At 41.2% G+C, this 22,884-nt stretch overlaps 1 protein-coding gene and 1 non-coding gene across 2 annotated transcripts in view; both read left to right on the top strand.

Annotated features, from left to right (window-relative positions):
• Positions 1-22,884, top strand: part of OSTF1 (osteoclast stimulating factor 1) — a 48,885-nt gene that overhangs the window by 2,752 nt on the left and 23,249 nt on the right. Inside the window, exon 2 of the mRNA XM_068552714.1 lies at positions 19,469-19,515. Within this exon, the coding sequence (XP_068408815.1) occupies positions 19,469-19,515 (47 nt within the window). The remainder of the gene's footprint in view (positions 1-19,468; positions 19,516-22,884) is intronic.
• Positions 9,817-9,889, top strand: TRNAQ-CUG (transfer RNA glutamine (anticodon CUG)). The gene has a single exon. It is a non-coding gene; the product is annotated as a tRNA-Gln (tRNA).

The following is a 22,884-nucleotide window of genomic DNA, read 5'->3' as shown; positions in this document are numbered from 1 at the left end:
GTATGCTCTGTCTCATTTAATTGTTCTAATTTCCCTATGAGGTGGATCCTAATATCCCCATTTTATGGATGAAATAGGACTTAGTGAGGTTAAATAAACTTTGTAAGGTCTCAAAGCTAGGAAGTGGTTGGTTTGGCCTGGGAATGGAACAAAAGCCTTAACTGGAGTCTATGCATTTTGGGCAGAGAAACCTGTGAGGGTTCTATTAGGTTGGACCGGGTTTACTTGGGCAGCCACCTTTATTAACTTAAGCAGTTGTATTATTTGCATTTGCTTTGTATAGCTCCCCTCTTTAATTGGATCTGTATTAGACTATTTGACACTTAAAATTGCTTTTTAATTTTATATTGGAGCATAGTTGATTAACAATATTTGACACTTTTTGAGAGTAGAATAGTCTCTTGTTTCTTTGTAACTGCACAGAAACTAAACTTTGTATGTGTGGCAGTTACATAAAAAGTCTTGATACATAATAAAGTCTTTGTCTAGAAGAAAGCAGGGGAGACTGTGATTGGGCATATCTTGTAGCTTCACATTAAATAGCAAAGGCTGGAGGCAGTGTCCATCAACACGACTTCTGGAAGTAGTGGGGTCCCCTTCCTCTTGTGTTTTCAGCATTCCCATGGTTTGACTTCAATGGGACTAAGTGATGAGCTTTTCTGACATGCCTCTGTAAGGGAGAAAAAAACTTTTCCTCTACCCTCTTAGGTTTGATATCTAGTTACTGTGAATTAACTGAATTAAACTAACAAAAACCCAGATTAACAGGAGGAAAAGGCATACAAATTTAATTGATGTTTTTAATTTTATGTGTATAAGGGCTATACAGAAAAGAAGTGAAAATCCAAAGAAGTGGTTAGACTTGGACGTTTATATACCACTTTAACAAAGGGCAACACATTGTAGAGAAGTGACTAAAAGGAAAGAGGTGTTGAACTTCTGGGGGAGTAAATTGTGGGAAAGTAGAGATATGGGGAAACTAATGGAAAATAAGAGTTATTTTAGTAAGGTTTACTTATGCAGTCTCATCTCTGTGCCATCTCTATCCCTGGTGATAAGGGTTCTTCTCCTCTGTCTTTAATGGGGAACCTACAGGAGGAGGATACCTTCATGGGGAATTTATGTCTTGCTTTCAGGCAGATGGGGAGGGCTCAGAGTTCTTCCTGTGTCTGCTTTTTCTCAATTGCCTTCAACTCAAAATAATCCTTATGGCAAAGTGGCATATTTTGGGTTGACATTTTCTGATCCCCTTCACCTCAGACTTCACGTCCAATGAAGACCATCGCCAAATTTGTCCTCACTTGCTTAATGGCCAGGGAAGGAAAATACATGGGGGTGAGGAGAGGGAGAGAGAGAGGGGGGGGCAGACACACCCTTTTAGTGGGCTGGTGTGAGCTATTAAGTCAAAATTCTCCATTGACTTGTCATCCATACTTCAGTAAAGCTGGGGAAAAAAGCTTCTCTATCAGATAAATTAAAGGACTTTGGGAAAAGAGTTTCAGACACCAGTATGGAGAGAGATTTCTGATTCTTACTGCATGGTACTCTATTGTATTTATTTAACCAGACCCGTATGTTTCCACTCTTTTGTTATAACAAATAGTGTTGCAACAGCCTTGTTGCTTACCTGTGTGAGTATATCCACAGGACAAAGTCCTGGCAGTGGGATTGTTGTGTCAGAGGGTATGTGCATTGCCATATTCACAGACATTTCTAAAATGCTCTCCAAAGAGGTTGTACTAATATACTTCCCTACCAAAAATGTGTGAGCACGCCTTACACAGAAAAATTACAACGCATGTGATAGGAGATATTATCAAAGTGTGGTCAGAGGTCTAGGAAGTAAAAGGCAAGGAGCTTAAGGAAGCTGAAAAGGTGTCACAGAAGAGGGGAAATTTAAGCAGGGTCTTGAATGCTGAGTAAGAATTTGGTAGGCAGAAAAGAGGGAAAAGTCGTTTGACGTGGACAGAAATGAAATAACTTGACATGATGTCCTGCCCACGTTTGATTGACTGCATACGAGCTGAGCTTCTCTCACAGGAGCCAGGGGGATTTGGTGTGGAACTGTGAACCAGAGAAATTTGTTCTGAAGTAAAGAGAAAGCCATTTGCCTAGTGTAGCAGGTTGTGGAAAACAGTATTGCTCCACACAGAAAGCAAGTATTTGAACGTCCACATGTGAGCCATCTACTCATGTGCTTATCTGTTTGTTAGAGTGTTAACAAGAGCTGTGGGTGGTAGTTTGCAGAAATGAGTTAAAGAGGGCCACAGCTTCAACTCACTTACACAAGTCACTGGTGGGACTGCTGAGGCCACCTCCTTTTTATTAGTTCTTGCCAGTTGTTTCCCACTCACTGTTTGAGTATCTGTAGAATTTTTAGAAAGTTACAAGGCAAATCCCTCAACTTACTCTCAGGGTAAGAGTTAGGGGAGAGTTTTGTATTTGTGCATTTTGATTAGCATGTTCAAGTTGTTAGCATTCCTTAGAATTTGATAAATTACCTTGGTTTTATATTCTTGCAATGAAAGAATGTACTCATTCTTTTCTTTTCTTTTCTTTTTTTTTTTTTTTACCCCCCTGTGGACATGAATTTATTAGAGGAGCCAGGTCAGAGTGGGTACAAGTTGCAGGTTGAGAGGAAGGGGCAGGGGGCATGGGCAGCCCTGGCAGCCTGAAGCCAAGAAGACAGGAGGCCGGAGGGGGCTCAGCCAGTAGAGCACTGAGTCAGCAGGCGAGCAGACAGGCTGTTCTTCACCCTCCGAGTGTGAGGGCCGAGGGCAGAGCAGCAGCTTCGAGAGGGTGTGGAGGATGTAGGTGCCTGGCTCCAGTTGCGGCTAGGTGGGCAGGACAATGAGGAAGCCCCCCACCCCAGGGGTCTTCAGCGCAGCAAGAGGGCAAGCCACAGAGGGGACAGTGGGGTGGCGAGAGGCCGGGGGTCCCGGGCTTAGGGGGAGGGATCTGAGGGTTCCTTCCTAGTCTGGTGCTCCTGTTTCCCAGGGAACCTAAAAGCAATTTAAATTCAAATTCAGGAAGACCCTAGAGACCCATCTAGGGTCTCTAGACCAAGTTGATTCTCTTGCTGGAGGGTCTGCCGCCAGCCTCTTACAATGATCTGAAAGCAGCCCCAGAGAGTCTTTCTGGCATCCCTACACTCCAGGGATTTTGGTAGGTTCTGAGAAACTCATGGGTTCTATTTCAGGATTCTCTCATCTAGGAGGAAAGGCTTGATTCAACTCACTTGTATGAGACAAGGAAATTACTTCCACTTGGAGAGTGTTCTGGAGTGGCTGTACCTTCTTGGAATTTCTTGACCCAATCCATGCTTAGGGGGAGGATCCCTCCAAATTCCAGCTCTCTGAGCATAGATGAGGGCAGCTAGAGGCGGAGAGAAGCTCCTCCAGGCTTTTGGCACAGTTGGCAGGTATCTCAAGACTCCAGATTTGGAAGATTCCACAGAGTCTCATATTTCCTTTCTTGGAAACCAGACTCTTAGGACTATCTCTGAGATGTTGCTTATCCATGTTTACAGGGTTTGGAGGCTGCTTTCTGGGCCCATTGTTTTGATGAGTCAGTGCAAGTTTGTTGACAGTAGCCCTGGGAGGACCTAAACTGGTTTTTCAGGCAAAGAAACTGTCTGGGAAACATAGCAACAGACACCATTCCCTCCAAAGTTCGTTTCTGAATGGTATAGCAAACCCGAGATAGTTTTCAACGTTGTTTTTCGGTTGAGGAGTAAATCATTCTCTGTTATTTGTCTGTACTCAGGTTCTAACTCTAAGACGCCCAAGCAGCTGCTAACCACAACCTGGGCCTACGTTAAGCAGAGCCGTGAAGTAGGAGTCAACCGCTTCTGGTGACTGCCCACTTCCTCTTTCAGGGAGTCTGTCCCATCCATAGGGCTGCTTCTAGTTCTTGCCTAACACCTTGCCACTCTTGAGGGCCAGTTCTATACCTAAATATTGGGTCTCTAAATGGTCCCTAGGACTTGACACTGGTTTAGTAGGAGCTCTGTTCTCCATAATGGGTTCCTGCCCATTTCCTGATTCTTGGTTGGTACTGGGTCTCTCTGATGTTTTGACATCTAACCAGGCACTCTCTTGTTAACTGGCACTGGGATATCTGCTGCCCTGAACCCTTGTCATTCGCTTGCTTGGACACGTGCTCCATGTTGTCCGGCCCTTTGGCTAACACACCCATGCCTTTCCAACATGCTGTGACCTTAAGATTGGCGTCGGTCTGTGTCTGCTCTTAGATGGATTTCCCCTGGGGTGCCCATCCTTCAGACCTAACCTTTGGCAGACCTGAGTGCCATAGCCAGTTGTTGTTGGAGCTCTGATTTTGGTACCTCTGGGACCAGGGCCACATGCCCAGAGAGCCTTATAATGTCCCGCTCAGGACCATCCTGGTTTTCGTTGCTGACATCACCTGGAACTTGGCTTCCTCTTCTCTTAGTTCCACGGGCCTCTGAGAATAAACTCTCTGCTTCACATCTGATGAGCAAATTCACCTGCAGTATTAAACCAATCATTGATTTATCAAAATCCCCTTCCCCAATGTGCTAAATAAGCTAAAAGTAAGATTCCTGAGAGAGAAATTTGCTTTTCAAATGAACTAGTCTTTAGTAATAGGAATTTAGGCATAAAGATGGGCTAATTAGGGCAGATATTCTAGGACCAAGCTGTGACCTGGAGGAGAGGGATGCAGAATATAGTAATGGGAAATGGACATTAGTTTTGGGGTGAAGTTCTGGTCCCAGTTTTTTTTTTTTTTTATTAACTTGCTAGGTCACTTTGATAAGCAGTCCCTAGACTACTCTGGGCCTCGGTTTTTCGTTTGATTCTAAATCTGATTCTGAATCTTTATTGCCTTAGACTGACTTTTCAGATAATTCCCCAAACTTCTACATGATTTCATCCTGTGCTTTTTATAGAGCCCCAGGACATTTTCGGTAAGCCCTACCCACCTTCCTGCCAGTGTTCAGTGCCGCGTGAATGCAAACATGGAGGAATTAAATACTTTTTAAAGGCAGTTCATAAATCCAGATTTCTATGAGAGGGAGAGAGAAAGAGAGAGAAGGATGGGAAGTGGGTTAGGGTGGGGACATAATGTATTCTTAATTAGGTCTGATCTGATTTCAGTTAGGTCTCTGGCTACACAGGGCAGTGGAGTTTTGGGTGTTTTTTTTTTTGCAGCTGCCTAGAAGGCAACATTGGGATGGCTCTGCAGAAATGTGTCTGGGGTCTGCATGCACGGATTCCAGTAAGACCCTCACAAAATGTAGCCATCACGTGAACGTTTATGTTTGGAAAATGTATAACATTAATTATAACTCAATAATATCAGCTCCATAGATTTGAGATCTAAGAATATATCTTTGGCTAGTTTTGTTTTTTGTTTTTTTGGGCTGCGTTGGGTCTTCATTGCTGCACACAGGCTTTGTCTAGTTGTGGTGAGGGGGGCCTACTCTTCATTGTGGTGCGTGGGCTTCTTGTTGTGGTGGCTTCTCTTGTTGCGGAGCACGGGCTCTAGGTGCGCAGGCTTCAGTAGTTGTGGCATGTGGGCTCAGTAGTTGTGGCTCACGGGCTCTAGAGCGCAGGCTCAGTAGTTGTGGCACACGGGCTTAGTTGCTCTGCGGCATGTGGGATATTCCTGAACCAGGGCTTGAACCCATGTCCCCTGCATTGGCAGGTGGATTCTTAGCCACTGCGCCACCAGGGAAGCCCTTTGGCTAGTTTTTAGAAATTAATTCTCTGTGTAAAATACTGTTCAGAATCCCCTTTTCTCCTTGTTTTTTTTTCCTGTCTTTATTGGAGGTGATAGTTTTAAGCCATGAATTCAAGTTCAGACCTCGCCGTATAGAAATTCTCACATTTCATTCCAGGAAGGAGGGTTTTCAATGCTTCTCTCTCAAAGAGGATTGATAGTCTTCCTCTAAGAGAGTGGTTCTCAGCCCACCCATCGCTCTGTCAGTTATGTAGATCTCACACAAGAAACCAACTTTTTAAAGAAAATAACATTTACATGCTTACAGGGCTTCTGATATAATGACAGTGTTAAGAACATAGAATTGTACTGATGGGAATAAGTTTTATTGCTATTAACTTTAGAACTCACACACAAAAAATTTGGTTCATAGTTAAAAATTATTATTGTGCTCTTGAGTGTTAATTTTCCACTAAACATCTTTAAGGCTATAGGTAAAGAACTTCAATTTGTTAGGACAGATGACAAGAGAAGGCGGGGTACTTCTGCATCTGGACGGTGGGTACTGAAGGAGGGCAAATTCCTAGTAATTATTATGAAAGCCTGCAATTTGGATGACCGTTGCATATTGGTGGAAAGCCACTGCCCTAGAGAGCATGGAGTTTTCCCTCTTCTGTCCCTGTGGGCAGAGAGGTTATTTTCACTGTCTACCCATCCACATTGTAAACAACAAATAGTTCTGCAAGCTCAAGGGAGGGGACGAGCGGTATTCCTAGAAGTTTAAGAACAAATTCCAGTGTCTCAATACTTTGCCTTCCCCCATGACCCTGTGTTGATAAAAAAGAGAAATGATCTTCTGGGCATCCATTAATGAAAAAGAGTTAAGAAAAAGTCCAGAGCAATTTGCAATCTCAGGAGTAGGTGTGAAAGGTGCCTTGGGCCTTCTAGTGGCTGAGGTTAGTCACTGAAAGTAAGTGTAGAACCCTCAGGAATGTTATCACAGCTCCTGCCCAAGGCCTTGAGTAGAAGGGAGATTTTCATAAGAATGGTCCTGTAATTACCCTATGTTAATTATAACCCCAGAAAACTAGAGCTTTTTGTTTGTCTCTCTCTAGCCTTGTCCTTCTCTAGGGGAAGTCCTAAGGACTCCATTCTCTCTTCCTCTCTTCCTCCTCCCAACAGCTGATCTGGTTTGGGAAAATACATTTCTTGGGGTTAAGATTCTCCCCTGACCTTTTCCAGGAGTCACTTGGTCTCTTTGGGTCTTCCCAGACCTTCCAGTTGTAGCCCCTCCTTTCCATAGACAGTCTTGACTTTCAGGACCAGGTGAGTTGGGCAGAGGAACTCATCACCTAGGGCATCCCCTTGCCAGGGCTGAGTCTTCAACAATGCCAGGTCTGGCCCTGGAATGGCCGATGGGCGTAGCTTCCACTAGAGGTGTCATGTCCAACATTTCTGGGGCCACCGATCAAGGCTCACCACTTTCATGGCAGGAAAGTGACCCTTCGGAATACTTCATAAACCTTTTGAAGGAGCACTGTTGTGTGACTTGAGAAAGGATGCAATTAGGGAAACAATTTCCAGTTTAAAAGCTGTTGTCTTAGTGAGTAGATGATCTTGGAAGGAATGAATGTCTTAGACATCTTGTTGGTTTCCTATAGATGGCCTCTCTGAACTCAATTTCCTTGTTTTGGTTCTGTTATAATTTTGGATAGGGACTTTTTTTTTTTTTAACATCTTTATTGGAGTATAATTGCTTTACAATGGTGTGTTACTTTCTGCTTTAAAACAAAGTGAATCAGGGCTTCCCTGGTGGCGCAGTGGTTGAGAATCTGCCTGCCAATGCAGGGGACACGGGTTCGAGCCCTGGTCTGGGAGGATCCCACATGCCGCGGAGCGGCTGGGCCCGTGAGCCACAATTACTGAGCCTGCGCGTCTGGAGCCTGTGCTCCGCTACAAGAGAGGCCGCGATAGTGAGAGGCCCGTGCACCGTGATGAAGAGTGGCCCCCGCTTGCCACAACTAGAGAAAGCCCTTGGACAGAAACGAAGACCCAACACAGCCATTAATAAAATAAATAAAATAAACACAGAATAATCATTAAAAAAAAAACAAAAACAAAAAAAAAACAAAGTGAATTCAGCTATACATATACATATATCCTCATATCTCCTCCTTCTTGGGTCTCCCTCCCATCTTCTTATCCCACCCCTCTAGGTGGTCACAGAGCACCAAGCTGATCTCCCTGTGCTATGCAGCTGCTTCCCACTAGCTATTTTACATTTGGTAGTGTATATATGTCCATGCCACTCTCTCACTTCATCCCAGCTTCCCCTTCCCCCTCCCTGTGTCCTCAAGTCCATTCTCTACATCTGCATCTGTCTTTATTCCTGTCCTGCCCCTAGGTTCTTAAGAACTTTTTTTTTTTTTTTTTTAAGATTCCATATATATGTGTTAGCATACGGTATTTGTTTTTCTCTTTCTGACTTACTTCACTCTGTCTGACAGACTCTAGGTAACCATCCACCTCACTGCAAATAACTCAATTTAGTTTCTTTTTATGGCTGAGTAATATTCCATTGTATATATGTGTCACATCTTTATCCATTCATCTGTCAATGGACACTTAGGTTGCTTCCGTGTCCTGGCTATTGTAAATAGTGCTGCAATGAACATTGTGGTACATGACTCTTTTTGAATTATGGTTTTCTCAGGGTATATGCCCAGTAGTGGGATTGCTGGGTCGTATGGTAGATCTATTTTTAGTTCTTTAAGGAACCTCCATACTGTTCTCCATGGTGGCTGTATCAATTTACATTCCCACCAACAGTGCAAGACCGTTCCCTTCTCTCCACACCCTCTCCAGCATTTATTGTTTGTAGATTTTTGGATGGTTTGGTTTGTGGTGGATAGGGACTTTTTCAGAGTCTCTCATATGTGCTGCAGAAGAAAATTTTAATTCTTTTTCTGAACTGAGAAGGGCTCAGTTTCAAGGTTATTGCTTATTCTTTGCCATCTAATTACTTTTTCCTGTTGTGTTTGATAATATTTTTCACACATCCAGAGTTTGTATTATTATACAAGAGTTCTAGGATTAACTAGAAATAGTAAAATGCTCTCGCTACAGATTTGACCCCTGTGTGTCCATCCGGTAAGCATGAAGTGAGTACTTTACTTAAGCTCTGTTCTATATCTCTAGAGATTCTCTTATTCTTTTTTTAGATACAGTGTATATCTTTGTCCCTATATCAGGTTTTAAAGGGGTCCTGCTTTAAATAAAGGAAACATTTTTATCATCATGTTATCTTGCTAGCCTGTGTCTCTATAGAGGGCTAAAACCATTTTTGTTGCTGTTTTTGCAAATTTTTATTTCCCATGTACTAATTCCCAAGGAATTAGTCATTCATGAAGTCTGAAGTTTAAGCTTGTCCATTTATTATTTGCTCAAATTAAAAAAAAAACTCTTGAAATAAAATAATTTCCAAGGCCATTTTAAAATATATGCTGAGAATATTTTATTATTGCAAGGAGTACCAGATATCTAAATCTGAAAAATTTCCATTTGGTCTCTAAACACTGGTTACACACATTCATACGGTAAATGTAAGGATAAGTATTTTTGGTGAAAAATTTTTCATTTTTTGAGTGTGTGTGTGTGTGTGTGTGTTTCCTTGGTCCTGATGTGCAAAATATTTCTTAATGTGGGTATCAGAAAAATTTGAGAAATCTCTAGCCCATCTGTGCTCAGGTCCCCAGCCTAATCTCTCACCATTTCTCCTGCCAGGCTTCAAGGCACATTGATCTACGTGACATTCCCAGGCCACCCTTTCTGGCCTCCAGCCCCTCTGTCTGTATACTGCTCTGTTTCCCAGGTCTGCCCTACCCTGTCGCCTGCCCCTCTTTGCCACTCCTGTCATTTTTCCAAAAACAAAGTGTGTGCCCTCTCCCATACAGCCAGCACTGACCTAAGAGTTTACCCACTGTCTGTGTTGCTTACATGATCCCTGTATTCTCATTTTTGTGAGCATACTTGGCATTACAGTTGCTTGTCTTTCCACCAATTCTTTTTTTTGGTAGTGAGATCAGAGAGTCAAAGAGGACAAAGGAGGGGAATTCCCTGGTGGTCCAGTGGTTAGGACTCTGTGCTCTGCTTGCTGAGGGCCCAGGTTCGATCCCTGGTTGGGGAACTAAAATCCCACAAGCCATGCGCGGTGTGGCCAAAAAAAGAAAAGGACTCATGTGAATAAATACTCTGCCGATAAATAAAGTACACATAATTTTTAGGTTGTCCTTCAATAGGGCATTAAAAGAGACCATGTTTTCCTGATTATGTATGGGATTTGTATTCTTTGTAGACAATTAAGAAAATAGAGAAGAAAATAAACATGACTCATAGTTCTACCACCCAGAGATTACATTGTGATGTTGTTTCCTCCCAGTTTTTCTTCTGTGAATATCTTTATTTTACGTAGCTGATTGTATGTATAAATTACCACCAGTGATATTATATTTACATAACATAAGCATATCCCCCCAAAGCTAATTTTTTTAAAGGTCATGATAAATCCTTTTTTTTATTATTGCTGTGGTAACCTGTATAACAACATATGTATGTATTTACATGTTCATGCATTTCTGTTTTTTTTCTGTAATTCTATATTCATTGCTGTTATGGACTGAATGTTTATGTCCCCCCAAAATTCATGTATTGAAGTCCTAACCCCCAATGTGATGGGGATGGGGCCTTGGGGAAGTAATTAAGGTTAGATTGGGTCATGAGGGTGGGGCCCACATGATGGGATTAGTGTTTTTGTAAGATGAGGAAGAGAGATCTCTCTATCTGTGCCTGTACAGAGGAAAGGCCATGTGAGCACACAGTGAGAAGGCAGCCATCTGCCAGTCGGGAAGAGTGCTCTCACCAGTACCCAGATTGACCAGCGCCTTGATTCTGGACTTCCTGGCCTCTAGAACCGTGAGAAGTAAATGTTTGCTGCTTAAGCACCCAGTCTATAGTATTTTGTTGAGGAAACCTGAGCTGACTGAGGACGATGACTATAGGTTTCAAAAATGACAACTTAAAACTCTCATTGAATTTTTTAATAGCCACTAAGGGATATAATATTAGATGTTATGCCTTGTTTGCTTAACAAAAGCATTTCAGTTTCTCTGCAGGGGCCTCGTAAATGATAAATTATCTAATATACAGGATACATAGGGTATATATGTAATATAGGATATATATATATCTAATATACAGGATATATAATATATAGGGTTTTGATAAGGCCATCTTGCCAGTGAAGATAAAAACTCAAGGAATAAGGAATAAGGTAAAAATTTATAGTAATTAATAAAAGCTAACACTTATGAGCACATACAACACCTCAGGAACTGCACTCAGTACTTTACATATATAAATTTGTTTAAACCCATTTAATCCCAGCGTGCCAGCATTAAAAGATCTTTTTTTTTTTTGGCTGCTTTGGGTCTCCGCTGTTGCACCCGGGCTTTCTCTAGTTGTGGCGAGCGGGGGTTACTCTTCATTGCGGTGTGTGCGTTTCTCATTGCGGTGGCTTCTCTTGTTGTGGAGCACGGGCTCTAGGCGCGCGGGCTTCAGTAGTTGTGGCACGCAGGCTCAGTAGTTGTGTGGCTCGTGGGCTCTAGAGCGCAGGCTCAGTAGCTGTGGCGCACGGGCTTAGCTGCTCCTCGGCATGTGGGATCTTCCAGGACCAGGGCTCGAACCCATGTCGCCTGCACTGGCAGGCGGATTCTTAACCACTGTGCCACCAGGGAAGTCCCCAAGAGCTCAGATCTTTTGGAGCCACATCCAGAGTGTTTAGAGCATGAGCCCTGGAGCCAGACAGCATGGGTTTAAACCTCATCTCTGCCGCTTCCTAGCTGTGTAGACCTGCACTAGTTACCCCCTCTAACCTCAGTTTCCTCAGCTGTAAAATAGTCTTAATGAAGTATTTATGTCCCAGGATTGTTTTGAGGATTAAAAGAGTTGCTGCAAGTCAGCACTTTGCATGGTGTCTGGTCCGTGGTAAGTGTCCCATAAATGTGAGCTTAAATGGGTCATTCCCTTTTAGATTAGAGGTTCCAGTGTTAGGGAATTTTCTATTTCAATCTTGGATGTATGGACTCATTTCCCATCGGATGAGGCCGAGCCCCAGACTGCTTGCGGGGCCAGTGAGAGGCAGACCCACAGCTCCTCAGGCTGTGACATATGCTTCTTTGGTCTGACTTGTCCTTCACAGGAAAAGGCAGACCATGGTATAGAGGGCAGCAGACTTTTTCTGTAAAGGTACAGATAGTAAATATTTTAGGCTTTGTGGGCCACAGATGGTCTCTGTTACAACCACTCAACCCTGCCATTGGAATGGGGAAGCAGCCATAGAGGATACACAAATATTGGCTCCGTTCCAGAAAACTTTTATTTATGGACACTGCAGTTTGAATTTCAGATAATTTTCATATGTCATGAAATATTTTTTCGATCCTCCCTCCCTCCCTCCCTCTCAACCATTTAAAAATGTAAAGCCATTCTTTTTTTTTTTTTTAAATCTTTATTGGAGTATAATTGCTTCAAAATACTGTGTTAGTTTCTGTTGTACAACAAAGTGAATCAGCCATATGCATACACATGTCCCCATTCTTAATTCTTAGCTCACAGGTTGTACAGAAACAGGCATTGCTGTCATGAGTCAGCCCTCAGACTCATCTTGCCCTTTTGCAGAAGGTGCTGTGGCCTTTTTTCTTTAAATTCCAAGGACTGAAATAAAGAGTTTTCTTCCATTATTCCCCCCGGTCTCCTTGTCAAACTGACTCTGCAAGCAGGGTGTCTTGAAGTGAAGGGTTTTACGGGCCATTGCTCTTTTGTCTAATTTTTAACCAGTCAAGACATGGTTGGCAGTGAGCTTGTCTTTTGAAATTTTGAACCCTGCTCTTAGGGACTTCTATGTTATACCGCAGAGAAGAAATAAAAATAACCAGCAGATATGGCCCCTCAAGATGTGAAAGTAACCAAGTTTGCCGAAAGGCACTGCAAAGTATAAGCAAAGGAAAAAATGGATAAGAAAGGCACACTGTTAATAAACAGAACCCTCTTGTCAGAAAACACACTGGCTACTGTTTTTAATGAGTCTGCCATTCCTGCAGCTGCAATCAAGACTCGTTTCAAATTCTTTAGTGTTTTTTTTTTTCCCCCTTTGGATTGCATAGGGTGGAAGCAGGGAAGAGGTGGTACTGGAGTAAGGAGAGATGAAAACATTACGTTCATTGTCTTTTTTGTTAGTTATAGCCTTTAAAGGTATATGCAGATAGAGTTCGTTGGATTTGATTTAATTCATCCAAGAATGTAAGTATGAGGGAAGAAACTTATTCTTTACATTGGAAACTCTTGGACATTGCTCTACTCACATGATGATTTTCTTTGCAAGAAAAACATTTTATTTTTCAAGAGCACTGGGCTTTTGTGGACGACATGAATAGAGATCGTCACCCTGAAGCCTGTTCTGAGCTGACCACCTCATTTATGGGCGTTGGAATCCACAAAGCCCAGGGGAGCCCCGTGTTGGCCTAACAGAGCCCAGCTGTTTCCTTTCACCCCAGCAATGGAAATGATGACCTTGACTCTTGGATACTACCACATAGACTCCTTCTGTTTTGTTTTTGAGCAGAAAACATCCTGTTTCATCATGCTTGTTTAATGGAATAATTTAAATATGCCTCATAGAAATAACATTAATACTTTTACTTACCCTGAGACACATTTTTTTTCATACCCACAGGATATAAATTAAGATTAATACTCCCTGCATTCGCTTAGATAAATGTGAGAAATATATGTACATAGTAAATTCTTATTTTTCTATAATTTTTCCTTGTTCAAATAATTCTCTTCCTCATCTTTCTTTTTGATTGGTTATAATTATCTAAAATTGGTTATAATATCTGCTTTTGGGGGTGATGGGAGAATATTATATTTTATATGCTAGCTGAATTTTGAGATTCATAAAGTAGAAGAGTATTACCCATTCTTTAGAGTCCTGTAGCAAATTTCTAACTTGATCAGATAGTCTAGAGCAGTGGCTTTCAAACTTTCTTTGACCTTGACCTCCAATAAGAAATATATATGTTTTACTTAATGACCTGGTACATTCAAAAACACACACACACACACACACACACACACACACACACACACGAGCATAAGGGTACACAGAAGTTTACCTTCCCCTCATATTTCTTCCAAAGTCTGCCATTCGGCTTTGGATGACTGACCAAATGATGGAATGCCTACTTCAGTGTCACTTTTGGCACACCAAGACTTGTACTTGATCAAGGATTGTAGATTGCATAGGTATCCCTTATGCCATGCCTGTGATGCGAACAAGGCATGCCATTTGGATTTACTGTTCTCTTAATATTCACTTTGAAAGATAGGTACATACTCTAAATGTAACTTAATTCAAATGTCCTCTTTGTACTTCATGTATGAAAATTCTCTCAGTCAACTGAAAGTATAAATGTACATTTTTTTATTGGAGAATAAAATATTTGATAATTAATGATGATTGTGAGGCTATGAATTTTGTATGTCCAAATGTTATTATATAAATAGTAAAAATCATAGGTGTGGATTGACAATGTTGAGAGAATACAGTCCCTAATAATTTGGGGGAAACCATTGTCTCCTTTATGGGATTGCTTTCAATGAAATTGCATCACCAGCATTAAGCAAATCTTCAAGCCCAGGAGATGAAGAGGAGGTAAGTCTTGACCTCTGTCAGTTTCTATTAGGGAGGAAGGACAGCTTACTAACTTGGTGGCAAAATCCTCATCAGAAACAGCTATACTGGCAGAAGTAGCACCATAATATCTTGCTTTTACACAGACCTCATTTTAGAGAGAACATTTATTTAGTTTTGCAGAAGTTTTATCAGGCTGCAGTTGACAGTGCTGAGGAATTATGGTTCCTGCCCTTTTATATCAAACTTTAAATATGGGTCTACCAGGATTTTTAATAATAAAATTGTAATCGCAATGAATTTTTGAATAAAATTTCAGATTTATTCTTCTTTCCCAGTAGTTCATTCTGTAAAGGCAACATTTAGCTTTGGCAAATGTTGATTTTAATATTTGGCCATTTGGCATTATGCCGAAATGTGTATTTGATAAATTTCTAAAATAAACATTCATTTCTGCATCCATCTGTCCAGTCCTCCTAGTGAAACAAAAATTTCACAAAGCCATAATTATTTCTGTTATTTACAGTGTACTCTGGTCTTTTCTGTTTTATTTAATATTTTTAAAAGCCACTAAATTAGTTTTACCATCTACTAATATGTCATGATCTACAGTTTAAAAATGTTGAGACTCACTGTACTCTGGGGATAGTGACATTGTCTGGGAGGGGTCATCTTTGTGTGCAATATAAGGATGGTTTTCTTCCTCAGAAATGCATTTAAGATCTCAAAGACATGTTAAGACATAAAAAATGAATTAATGCTACTGCCAAGTAATTTTCTATAGTGGTTGTACCAGTTTACACACCTACTGGTAATGTCTGAGAATTCCAGGTGTTCCATATCCTTCTTAACACTTAGTGTTGTCAGTGTTTTTAGGTTTAACTATCATAGTGGGTGTGTAGTAGTTATCATAGCCATTTTAAATGAAGTCCATCTAAAATGTCTCATGCCTCCCAGCATTTTTCAGCAGAATGTAAATGAAATAGTCCATCTGTTACAGATGACTAAGTTCTGATGTTTTGAATAGTCATTCTTCTTGCCATTTATGGTATGTCTATCCATTGTGGTGAGCAGTCCACTTTTAATGCTGTCGTAGTGGCTCACTCTAGAAGCTTTTCCTCCCCTCTTCCACCAACAGAGAATAAAGTAGATTAGAAATTGCATGTTTGAGTTTGTAAGCCCCAAGTCCTTCTACGTGCTACTTCAGGGCCTTGGTGGTGCAACAATACATATTCTTTTTGCAGACCTCAGAAACAGCAAATTCTCTTACTCGTTGCCTGTTCGAGACCCCATCCCAGATCCCCTTCCCTCTATCAGCCTCAACTGCTATGGACAAGGATTAGTTTATTGAAGTCGGGGGTGAGGGGAGGTTGGGAGGTGGTAGTAGGGGAAGCAGTCAGCCTAACTCCAGAGGAAGATAGTGTTTGGCTGATGACTAGTGGACTCAGCCTTTCACTATAGGGTCTAGGTGGGGTTGCAAAGAAAAGAGAAGGGTGTGCCTGGCAAGGAGAGGAGCCAGCTGCTGTTGGTGTGGTGGGAATTTGCTTATCTTGCTTATGTTAGGAGGCCAGCCCTACTGAAATCCTTAACACCATTCACATGCTAGTTCATGTTTATGAGAGTCGCATAAAGCATCAGGCAAAAGATTGGGCCTGTTTCCAGTCTTAACTCAGGGTGAATTCCAGGGTGACTTCAGGTAATTCATGCCATCTTCTCAGTTCCACTTTCTCCCTTCGTTGTATGTAACCAGACTTCTGTGAGAAAATGATCAAGATGGAGGGTATCTGAAGAAGGCATCTAATTTAGCCTCCCTGCATATACAAGAACACAACTATTTTACGTTGTGAATCTGCCTTCATTAAGTATGTTTGGAATTGATCAGCGCCTGCTCTTGGTGATTTATTAGGATGGTTTTTTTGTTTGTTTGTTTTTTGGATGTCTGCAAGGACAATACTATAGAAACACAGAGTACCCTGATTTTTTTCCCTTTAGTACTCTGTGTAAACCTGTGCTATAGAATATTGCACACAGTTGAATTAAATATGATGTAAAAATGATCAGTGAATTAAGTATTATTAATTACTATTCTCTTGAGAGGCTATATCCAGGGTTGGCAAACTAATCATGAAAGTCATCTGTTTTTCTTCTTTATGCTCTTCTTTCATAACCTCTGCCTGCTTCTTTGTGTTCTTTCATTTCTACTTGACTCAGCTTTGAGAATGGAATAAATTAAGGCCTAGAACTTTTATAATATATGAGTTAAAAGGGACCCACAAGGGGCTAATGTCCCAACATTAATTGATAAAAAGGATCGTGTATGTGAAAGTGTTTTCTACAGCATTACATAGAGAGAGTGTTCCCTCGTATAATGGCCTAGAGGGTTGCCTGATGTTCTCTGTTTAGTATAAATCAAGATGCAAATAAATCTCCAACTTCCTCTTAAGTTGTGAACATTTTAAGTAAGACAATCACAAAAGATACAGTTACAAAAATCAGCGGCTTAGTCACACTCCAAGTTTTCTTTTTCCAGGTTTTAAAATTTATACTGAATTTTATCTAAGCTCGTTAAGTTGACATTGGATCTTGTTTCCAAAATCATACATAGCCTGTCTCATCCCTGCCCTTCCCTCAAAGGAGCAAGAAAATTCTGTCATTATTGAGTTTGGTCATGAGTGGATGCTTCCTTGTGTAACTTCTCTTTGGAAAGTTTGAAGTAATCAAGATAGTTAATCTCTCCTCTCAGAGAGACAGGTCAGCAGAAAATATTTCTCCTGGCAGCTCCTCCTTCCATTTAATGTTTCCTTTCTTAGGCCTAAGGGTGTGGGGTAAAAAACAAACTCCAAACAAAAAAGAGTTTTCACTTTTGCTTTTAGAAATGGCACTAGAATTCAGATCGCAAAAATAATGTTTTCTTGCAGCCACACTAAGTAACAGGGGATTTGAGCGGCTCTTCTATATTAGGGCATTTAGAAGAAAGAATGATTCCCACCCCTCCATACCCCCAGTGAAAGTATCTTTATTGTTTTCATTGATAATAAAAGTAATACACGCTCAGTGTAATAAATTTAAAGAATGCGTGTAAAGTAGAATGTGAAGATTCCCATAATTGGTGTTTTCACTCAAGATGTTTGTGTGCTGTCAACATAAATAGATGGTACTTGGCATACTGTTCTATAATGTGTGTGTGTGTTTTTTTTTTTCCACTGAATATTTTGCAGGCTTTTTGCTACATCAGTGTCTGTGGGTCTGTCTGCAGCATTCTTTTTAAATGACTTTATCATACGGTTGAATCAGAGTTGATTTACATAGTCCCCTCTTAATGGACATCATGTCATTTCTCATTTTCTGATGTTCTAAATTTGTCATTCAGTATGCTAGCCACCAGTCACTTGTGGCAATTTAACCTTATTCAAATTAAATAATGTGTAAAAATCAGTTCCTCAGTAGCCATATTTCAAGTGCTCAGTAGCTATATGTGAGTAGAACAGATGTAGAGCTTTTCCATCATTGCATAAAGCTGTATTGGACAGTGCTGTTCTAAACTACTGGTTTTCAGACTTTTTTTTGAGTACATGTTTCCATTCCTTTATTCATCCATTTTTCATTCATTCAATAAATAATTATTAAGTGCTTCCTATTAGTGTCAGGCACTGTGCTAGGTACTTGGATATATCATTCATAAAACAAAACACCTACCCTCATAATGCTTAACATTCTATCAGCAAAAGGTTTTGACTACTCCCAGTAAATGTATTTATAAGTTGTATATGTATTCTATCATGCCGTTATAGTTTATTTACTTATTTATTAAATATTTATTTATTTATTTATGGTTGCATCAGGTCTTAGTTGCGGCACTTGGGCTCTTCGTTGCGGTGCGTGGGCTTCTCTCTAGTTGTGGCACACGGGCCCCAGAGCTCGTGGGCTCAGTAGTTGTGGCATGCGGGCATAGTTGCCCCGCGACATGTGGGATCTTAGTTCCCTGACCAGAGATAGAACCTGCATCCCCTGCATTAGAAGGTGGATTCTTAACCACTGGACTACCAGGGAAGTCCCAATCATGCTGTTATATTTTAAAACATGTTAAAATAGGAATGAAAATGAATAAGATAAAAATGTACGTAATTTCTGAAGTAGTCTTCCTGTGTCCCACCCTGGGGACCACTGTTCTGAATAATGCCCTTGGACTAGGTGGTCATCTCTAAAGGTTCTTCCAGTACTGAAACTGAACTGTTATCACATCTTAAGTAGGTAGTTCTTCTATTTTGATATGTGTAGGCTTTTTCCGACACTGTTTGAATTTGTTCTTATACTCATATATTTATTTAGCAAGCATTTATTAAGTTCGTACTATATGTCAGGTAGGTGCCAGGAGATTGAACCAGTCAGGGTTCCTGCCCTCAAATGAGACAGGCCAGCAAATCAGTTATTCTGATACCAGGTGTTATGGAAATGCAGCAAAGGGACATATAAAGAGAGAGGTGGTTTGGCAGAATGGACAGCTCTCATGAACATGACTCATTTTTGGATAGTTATTGAACTCTGTTGTGGGACTTAATGGAATCACAGATTTCTCCAACAAGTACAATTTTTCTCCCTGATATTTTCTTTTCTCTTGGAAAATATAAAATCCTAAGCCATTAATTTAAGAATATTCAACTATTGAATATTGATTCAACATTGATTGTCCCATTAAGTATCTCTTTATGTTAAACTCTCACCTTTCTGTTTTTAAACTTAGATCTTAGGGTTGGAGAGGCTCTACATAGGACAGTAGCTAAGTACAAATAATTAGGTAGCTCCTGTTGTTTGAGAGGGGGAAGGTATGTGTTTATTCATACTTTAACAAATATTTTAAAAATACCTCCTATGCAGAAAAAACACTTAATTCCAAAATAAATTTCTCACAGGGGCTTTTAGTTAAGGAATTCTGAAGAATAGAAAGGAAAATACGGTTTACAGCAAATTTAGAAATGAAAGAATTGATCATGTGTTTTTTTCTTTCCTTTCTTTCAGGGCAAGTTAAAGTGTTCAGAGCTCTTTATACGTTTGAACCCAGAACTGTAAGTATTCAGAGTTTTTCACTTTCAAATTGACATAAAAACCAAACGTGATTTCATTTAGATACTTCCTCTGTCCTAAATGGTCATCAGCTGCTTCAACCCTTCATTTGACTAAGGACAGAGCCCTCTGTGGTCCAGCCCCCTTTCTAGTCCTGCCGTCCTCTGCTCCTTCCCCTTTGTGGACCATTCCAGTCTGGATTTGATGCACAGTATAACTCATCTCTGAACTCTTTCTAGACTCATGGCTCTGCACCTCTCTAAGCTTTGATTACACACTTCCTCTTCCATAAAGACTTTCTGATCACCCCAGGGAGGAGTGGGATGTCTCTCCCGCCTCTGAACTTCTGCACTTGGCATTGCAGTCCTGCTCACCAGCGCGGTGTCTAGGGTGCAGAACACAGGGCTTTAGAGCTTACAGTAGCTTTTAGGACCCGCTCTGCCTCTTTTAGCAGCTGTGTGACCTGGTAAATTCAGAAATTACCTAACCTCTGTGCCTCAGTGTACTCATCTGTCAAGTGAAAATAATAATAATCTCATAGGGTTTTAGTGAGAATTAAGTGAGATTGTGTAAAGCTGCTGTTACTATTAAGGAGTCATTGTTACTATTAGAAGGAGTAGTGGTTGCTATATTCATAGACTCTTAGCACATACTTTTGATTGGTTGATGTATTGATTACTTTAATTCACCTCCAGTTCTATTCCAGGATGGAGTCTCTCTACTGTTATTTATTTATTTTTGGCTGCATTGGGTCTTCGTTGCTGCGCGAGGGCTTTCTCTAGTTGCGGCGAGCAGGGGCTACTCTTCGTTGCGGTGCGCGGACTTCTCATCACGATGGCTTCTCTTGTTGGGGAGCAGGGCTCTAGGCGCGCGGGCTTCAGTAGTTGTGGCACATGGGCTCAGTAGTTGTGTCTCGTGGGCTTAGTTGCTCCGTGGCATGTGGGATCTTCCTGGACCAGAGATCAAACCCATGTCCCCTGCATTGGCAGGCAGATTCTTAACCACTGCACCACCAGGGAGGTCCCTCTACTGCTTTTTAAAAGTCTTGGTTATTATTGAATGCACAGGAGAAAATAGACATTTAATTCATTAGGTTTTTTGAATATTCCACATTTAAAATGCTATTTTTAATATCCATGGTCCCAAGGATCCTAGGCTGTAGAGCAGTGCCGCTAATTCATCCTGTGTGTGCTGAATGGTCAGTAATGGCTACCTCATGCCCTGCTGCTCCCACACTCTGCTCCTCTCCATCTCCCCTCAATCCAGATGTTAAAGGGGAGGTGTCTGGCTGATCAGGTCCCAGGCGTCTTCCTGACTGCTTAAGTGCCCATGCTGTACCAGTTGCTCAGTATTTTGAATATCATCCTAGAACTAGGTTCATCTTAACATTCTTTTCTGAATGAGAATTTCTTTTGGACAAGCTCAGTTTGGTCTTTCTCCCCTGAGCCCAGTGGCCATCTTCTCTAGTAGGATGGGTGTACCCCAGTACATCCTAAACTCACCTAAAAGTCATTGAGACAAAGAAGTTGGAATGGCTGAGCTGGACTCTGTGAGACCATCGCTGACATGTACAGCACCCCAGAAATACCTGGGTCCAGTTTTTAGCTACTATACTACTCTCAGGAGATAGGGACAGCAATACCCAACTCGTCTTGGTGATCCACTGGGAAGCTTGTCACTCCTGGTTCTTCCTGTCAGTGCATTTCTGTCCTCTGTCGTGCATGAAGGCAAGGTAGTCCTGACACCACCCAGCCCTGTTTGGTTCTTATTTCTTACCCAACCCCCAATCCAATAAAGTGTCATATAGAGGCCTGGTAAGACTGGATAGACCAGTGTAAAGTTGCACTGATGGAGAGAGAACAGCATTTCCTGTGTGCTGGAGGTATATTGATCTCTGCAAGGAAACCAGCAGGATCCTCCTCTATCATGTAACATTTGCTGGACTCCTCTAGGTTTATAGCACTATATGTAGGGGAAGGAGCCCTAGGATGGGATTCCAAAAGCTGAAGTAGGAGCCCAGCCCTACCACTCACTAACTGTGTGATCTGTGGCAAGTTCTTCAACCTCTCTGAGCCTGGCTGTGAGATGGAGATTATACCCATGACCCAGCCCTGCCTTAATGGGCTGTTGTAAGGCTCAAATGATGTTAAGTATGCTTTGCAAGTATAAGGCACTACTGTTGATTTTGTTGTATTGCATTTTGTTCGGTGGGGAAGAGAGAAACAACAGATATTTTCCACAGCCATTGCCTTTTATCCTGGTCATGACACCATGGCAGCCAGTAATGGCTATGCATGACCCTTCTGTATGAGAGAAAGCAGAGGTGGTGATGAAGGGCAGGGACTCCAGAATCTGAATGTCATGGTTCAAGTTTAGGGTCTACCATGTACCTGCTGTATGGCCTTGGACAAGTTTCTCATCTATAATGTGATGATAAGAATAGCACCCACCTCACAGTGTTGCTGTGAGATTGTAAGTGTCCGGACCAGTGCCTGGCACATGATAATACTATAAAGTGCTAAATGAAAACATCTGTGGAGAATTTGATTTTTTTTTTCTTTTTATTAATTCTCAGGGCTCCAGGTTGACAAATGTGGAAAATTTCAAAAGGACGTCACGGTCTTTCCAAAATTTTTCATAAAATACATATTTGCATAAACCAACCAAAATTAATGCCTTGAGAATTATATGTTACCAAGAATATATGGAACAGGATATACATTACCAAGTGCGTACTCATCCCTATAACATCCCAGTGGCCAACAATTTACTTGTTCTGATACCTTGTGGTTCTTCAAGGAGAGAGGAGAAGAAGAATGTGGTTAAAAACCAAAGAACAGACTAGAAATAGACAAGTGCTTACTTGATTGTGTCACTCTTTTCCCATCATAGTCCATGAATACGATGCCAGGAATTTAAAAGTCGATCCTCACTGAACATTTACATTGTGTCCTGCAAGTGGTTTCTTAATGGAAAGTGTGAATATTGGAGGTACAAATCTATCTAAGTTTTAAAATCATGAAATTACCTTGTTGTTATACTGCCACCAGCAGTGTGAAGAATTTGGTAAAGGACTTAGGAAAAACCACCCCTAGCTTCTTTGGAAGAAGATATTTTAGCGGGGGTAGCATTGTGTGTCTGGGAGCTATTGATTAAAAAGAAAATAAACCTCCCACTCTCTTTTCTCAGGATGAAAAATTAGCGAGACCTTTTTTTACCTGACTGAAATCGACTGCCTCTTGTTGCTGCCTTAGTTGAAAAACAAGTCTGATCTAATAGGTAGCTGAGGCAGGCACCGCTATTGAACAGCAGCCGTTAATTTAAAATCCGAAACAGCACAAGAAGTTTTGAAATGACTGTACTTGGTGACA

This window comes from Eschrichtius robustus, chromosome 10 (assembly GCF_028021215.1).
Source record: "Eschrichtius robustus isolate mEscRob2 chromosome 10, mEscRob2.pri, whole genome shotgun sequence".
In the NCBI taxonomy this organism is placed as follows: Eukaryota; Metazoa; Chordata; class Mammalia; order Artiodactyla; family Eschrichtiidae; genus Eschrichtius; species Eschrichtius robustus.
This window is presented reverse-complemented; position numbering and strand designations above follow the sequence as displayed.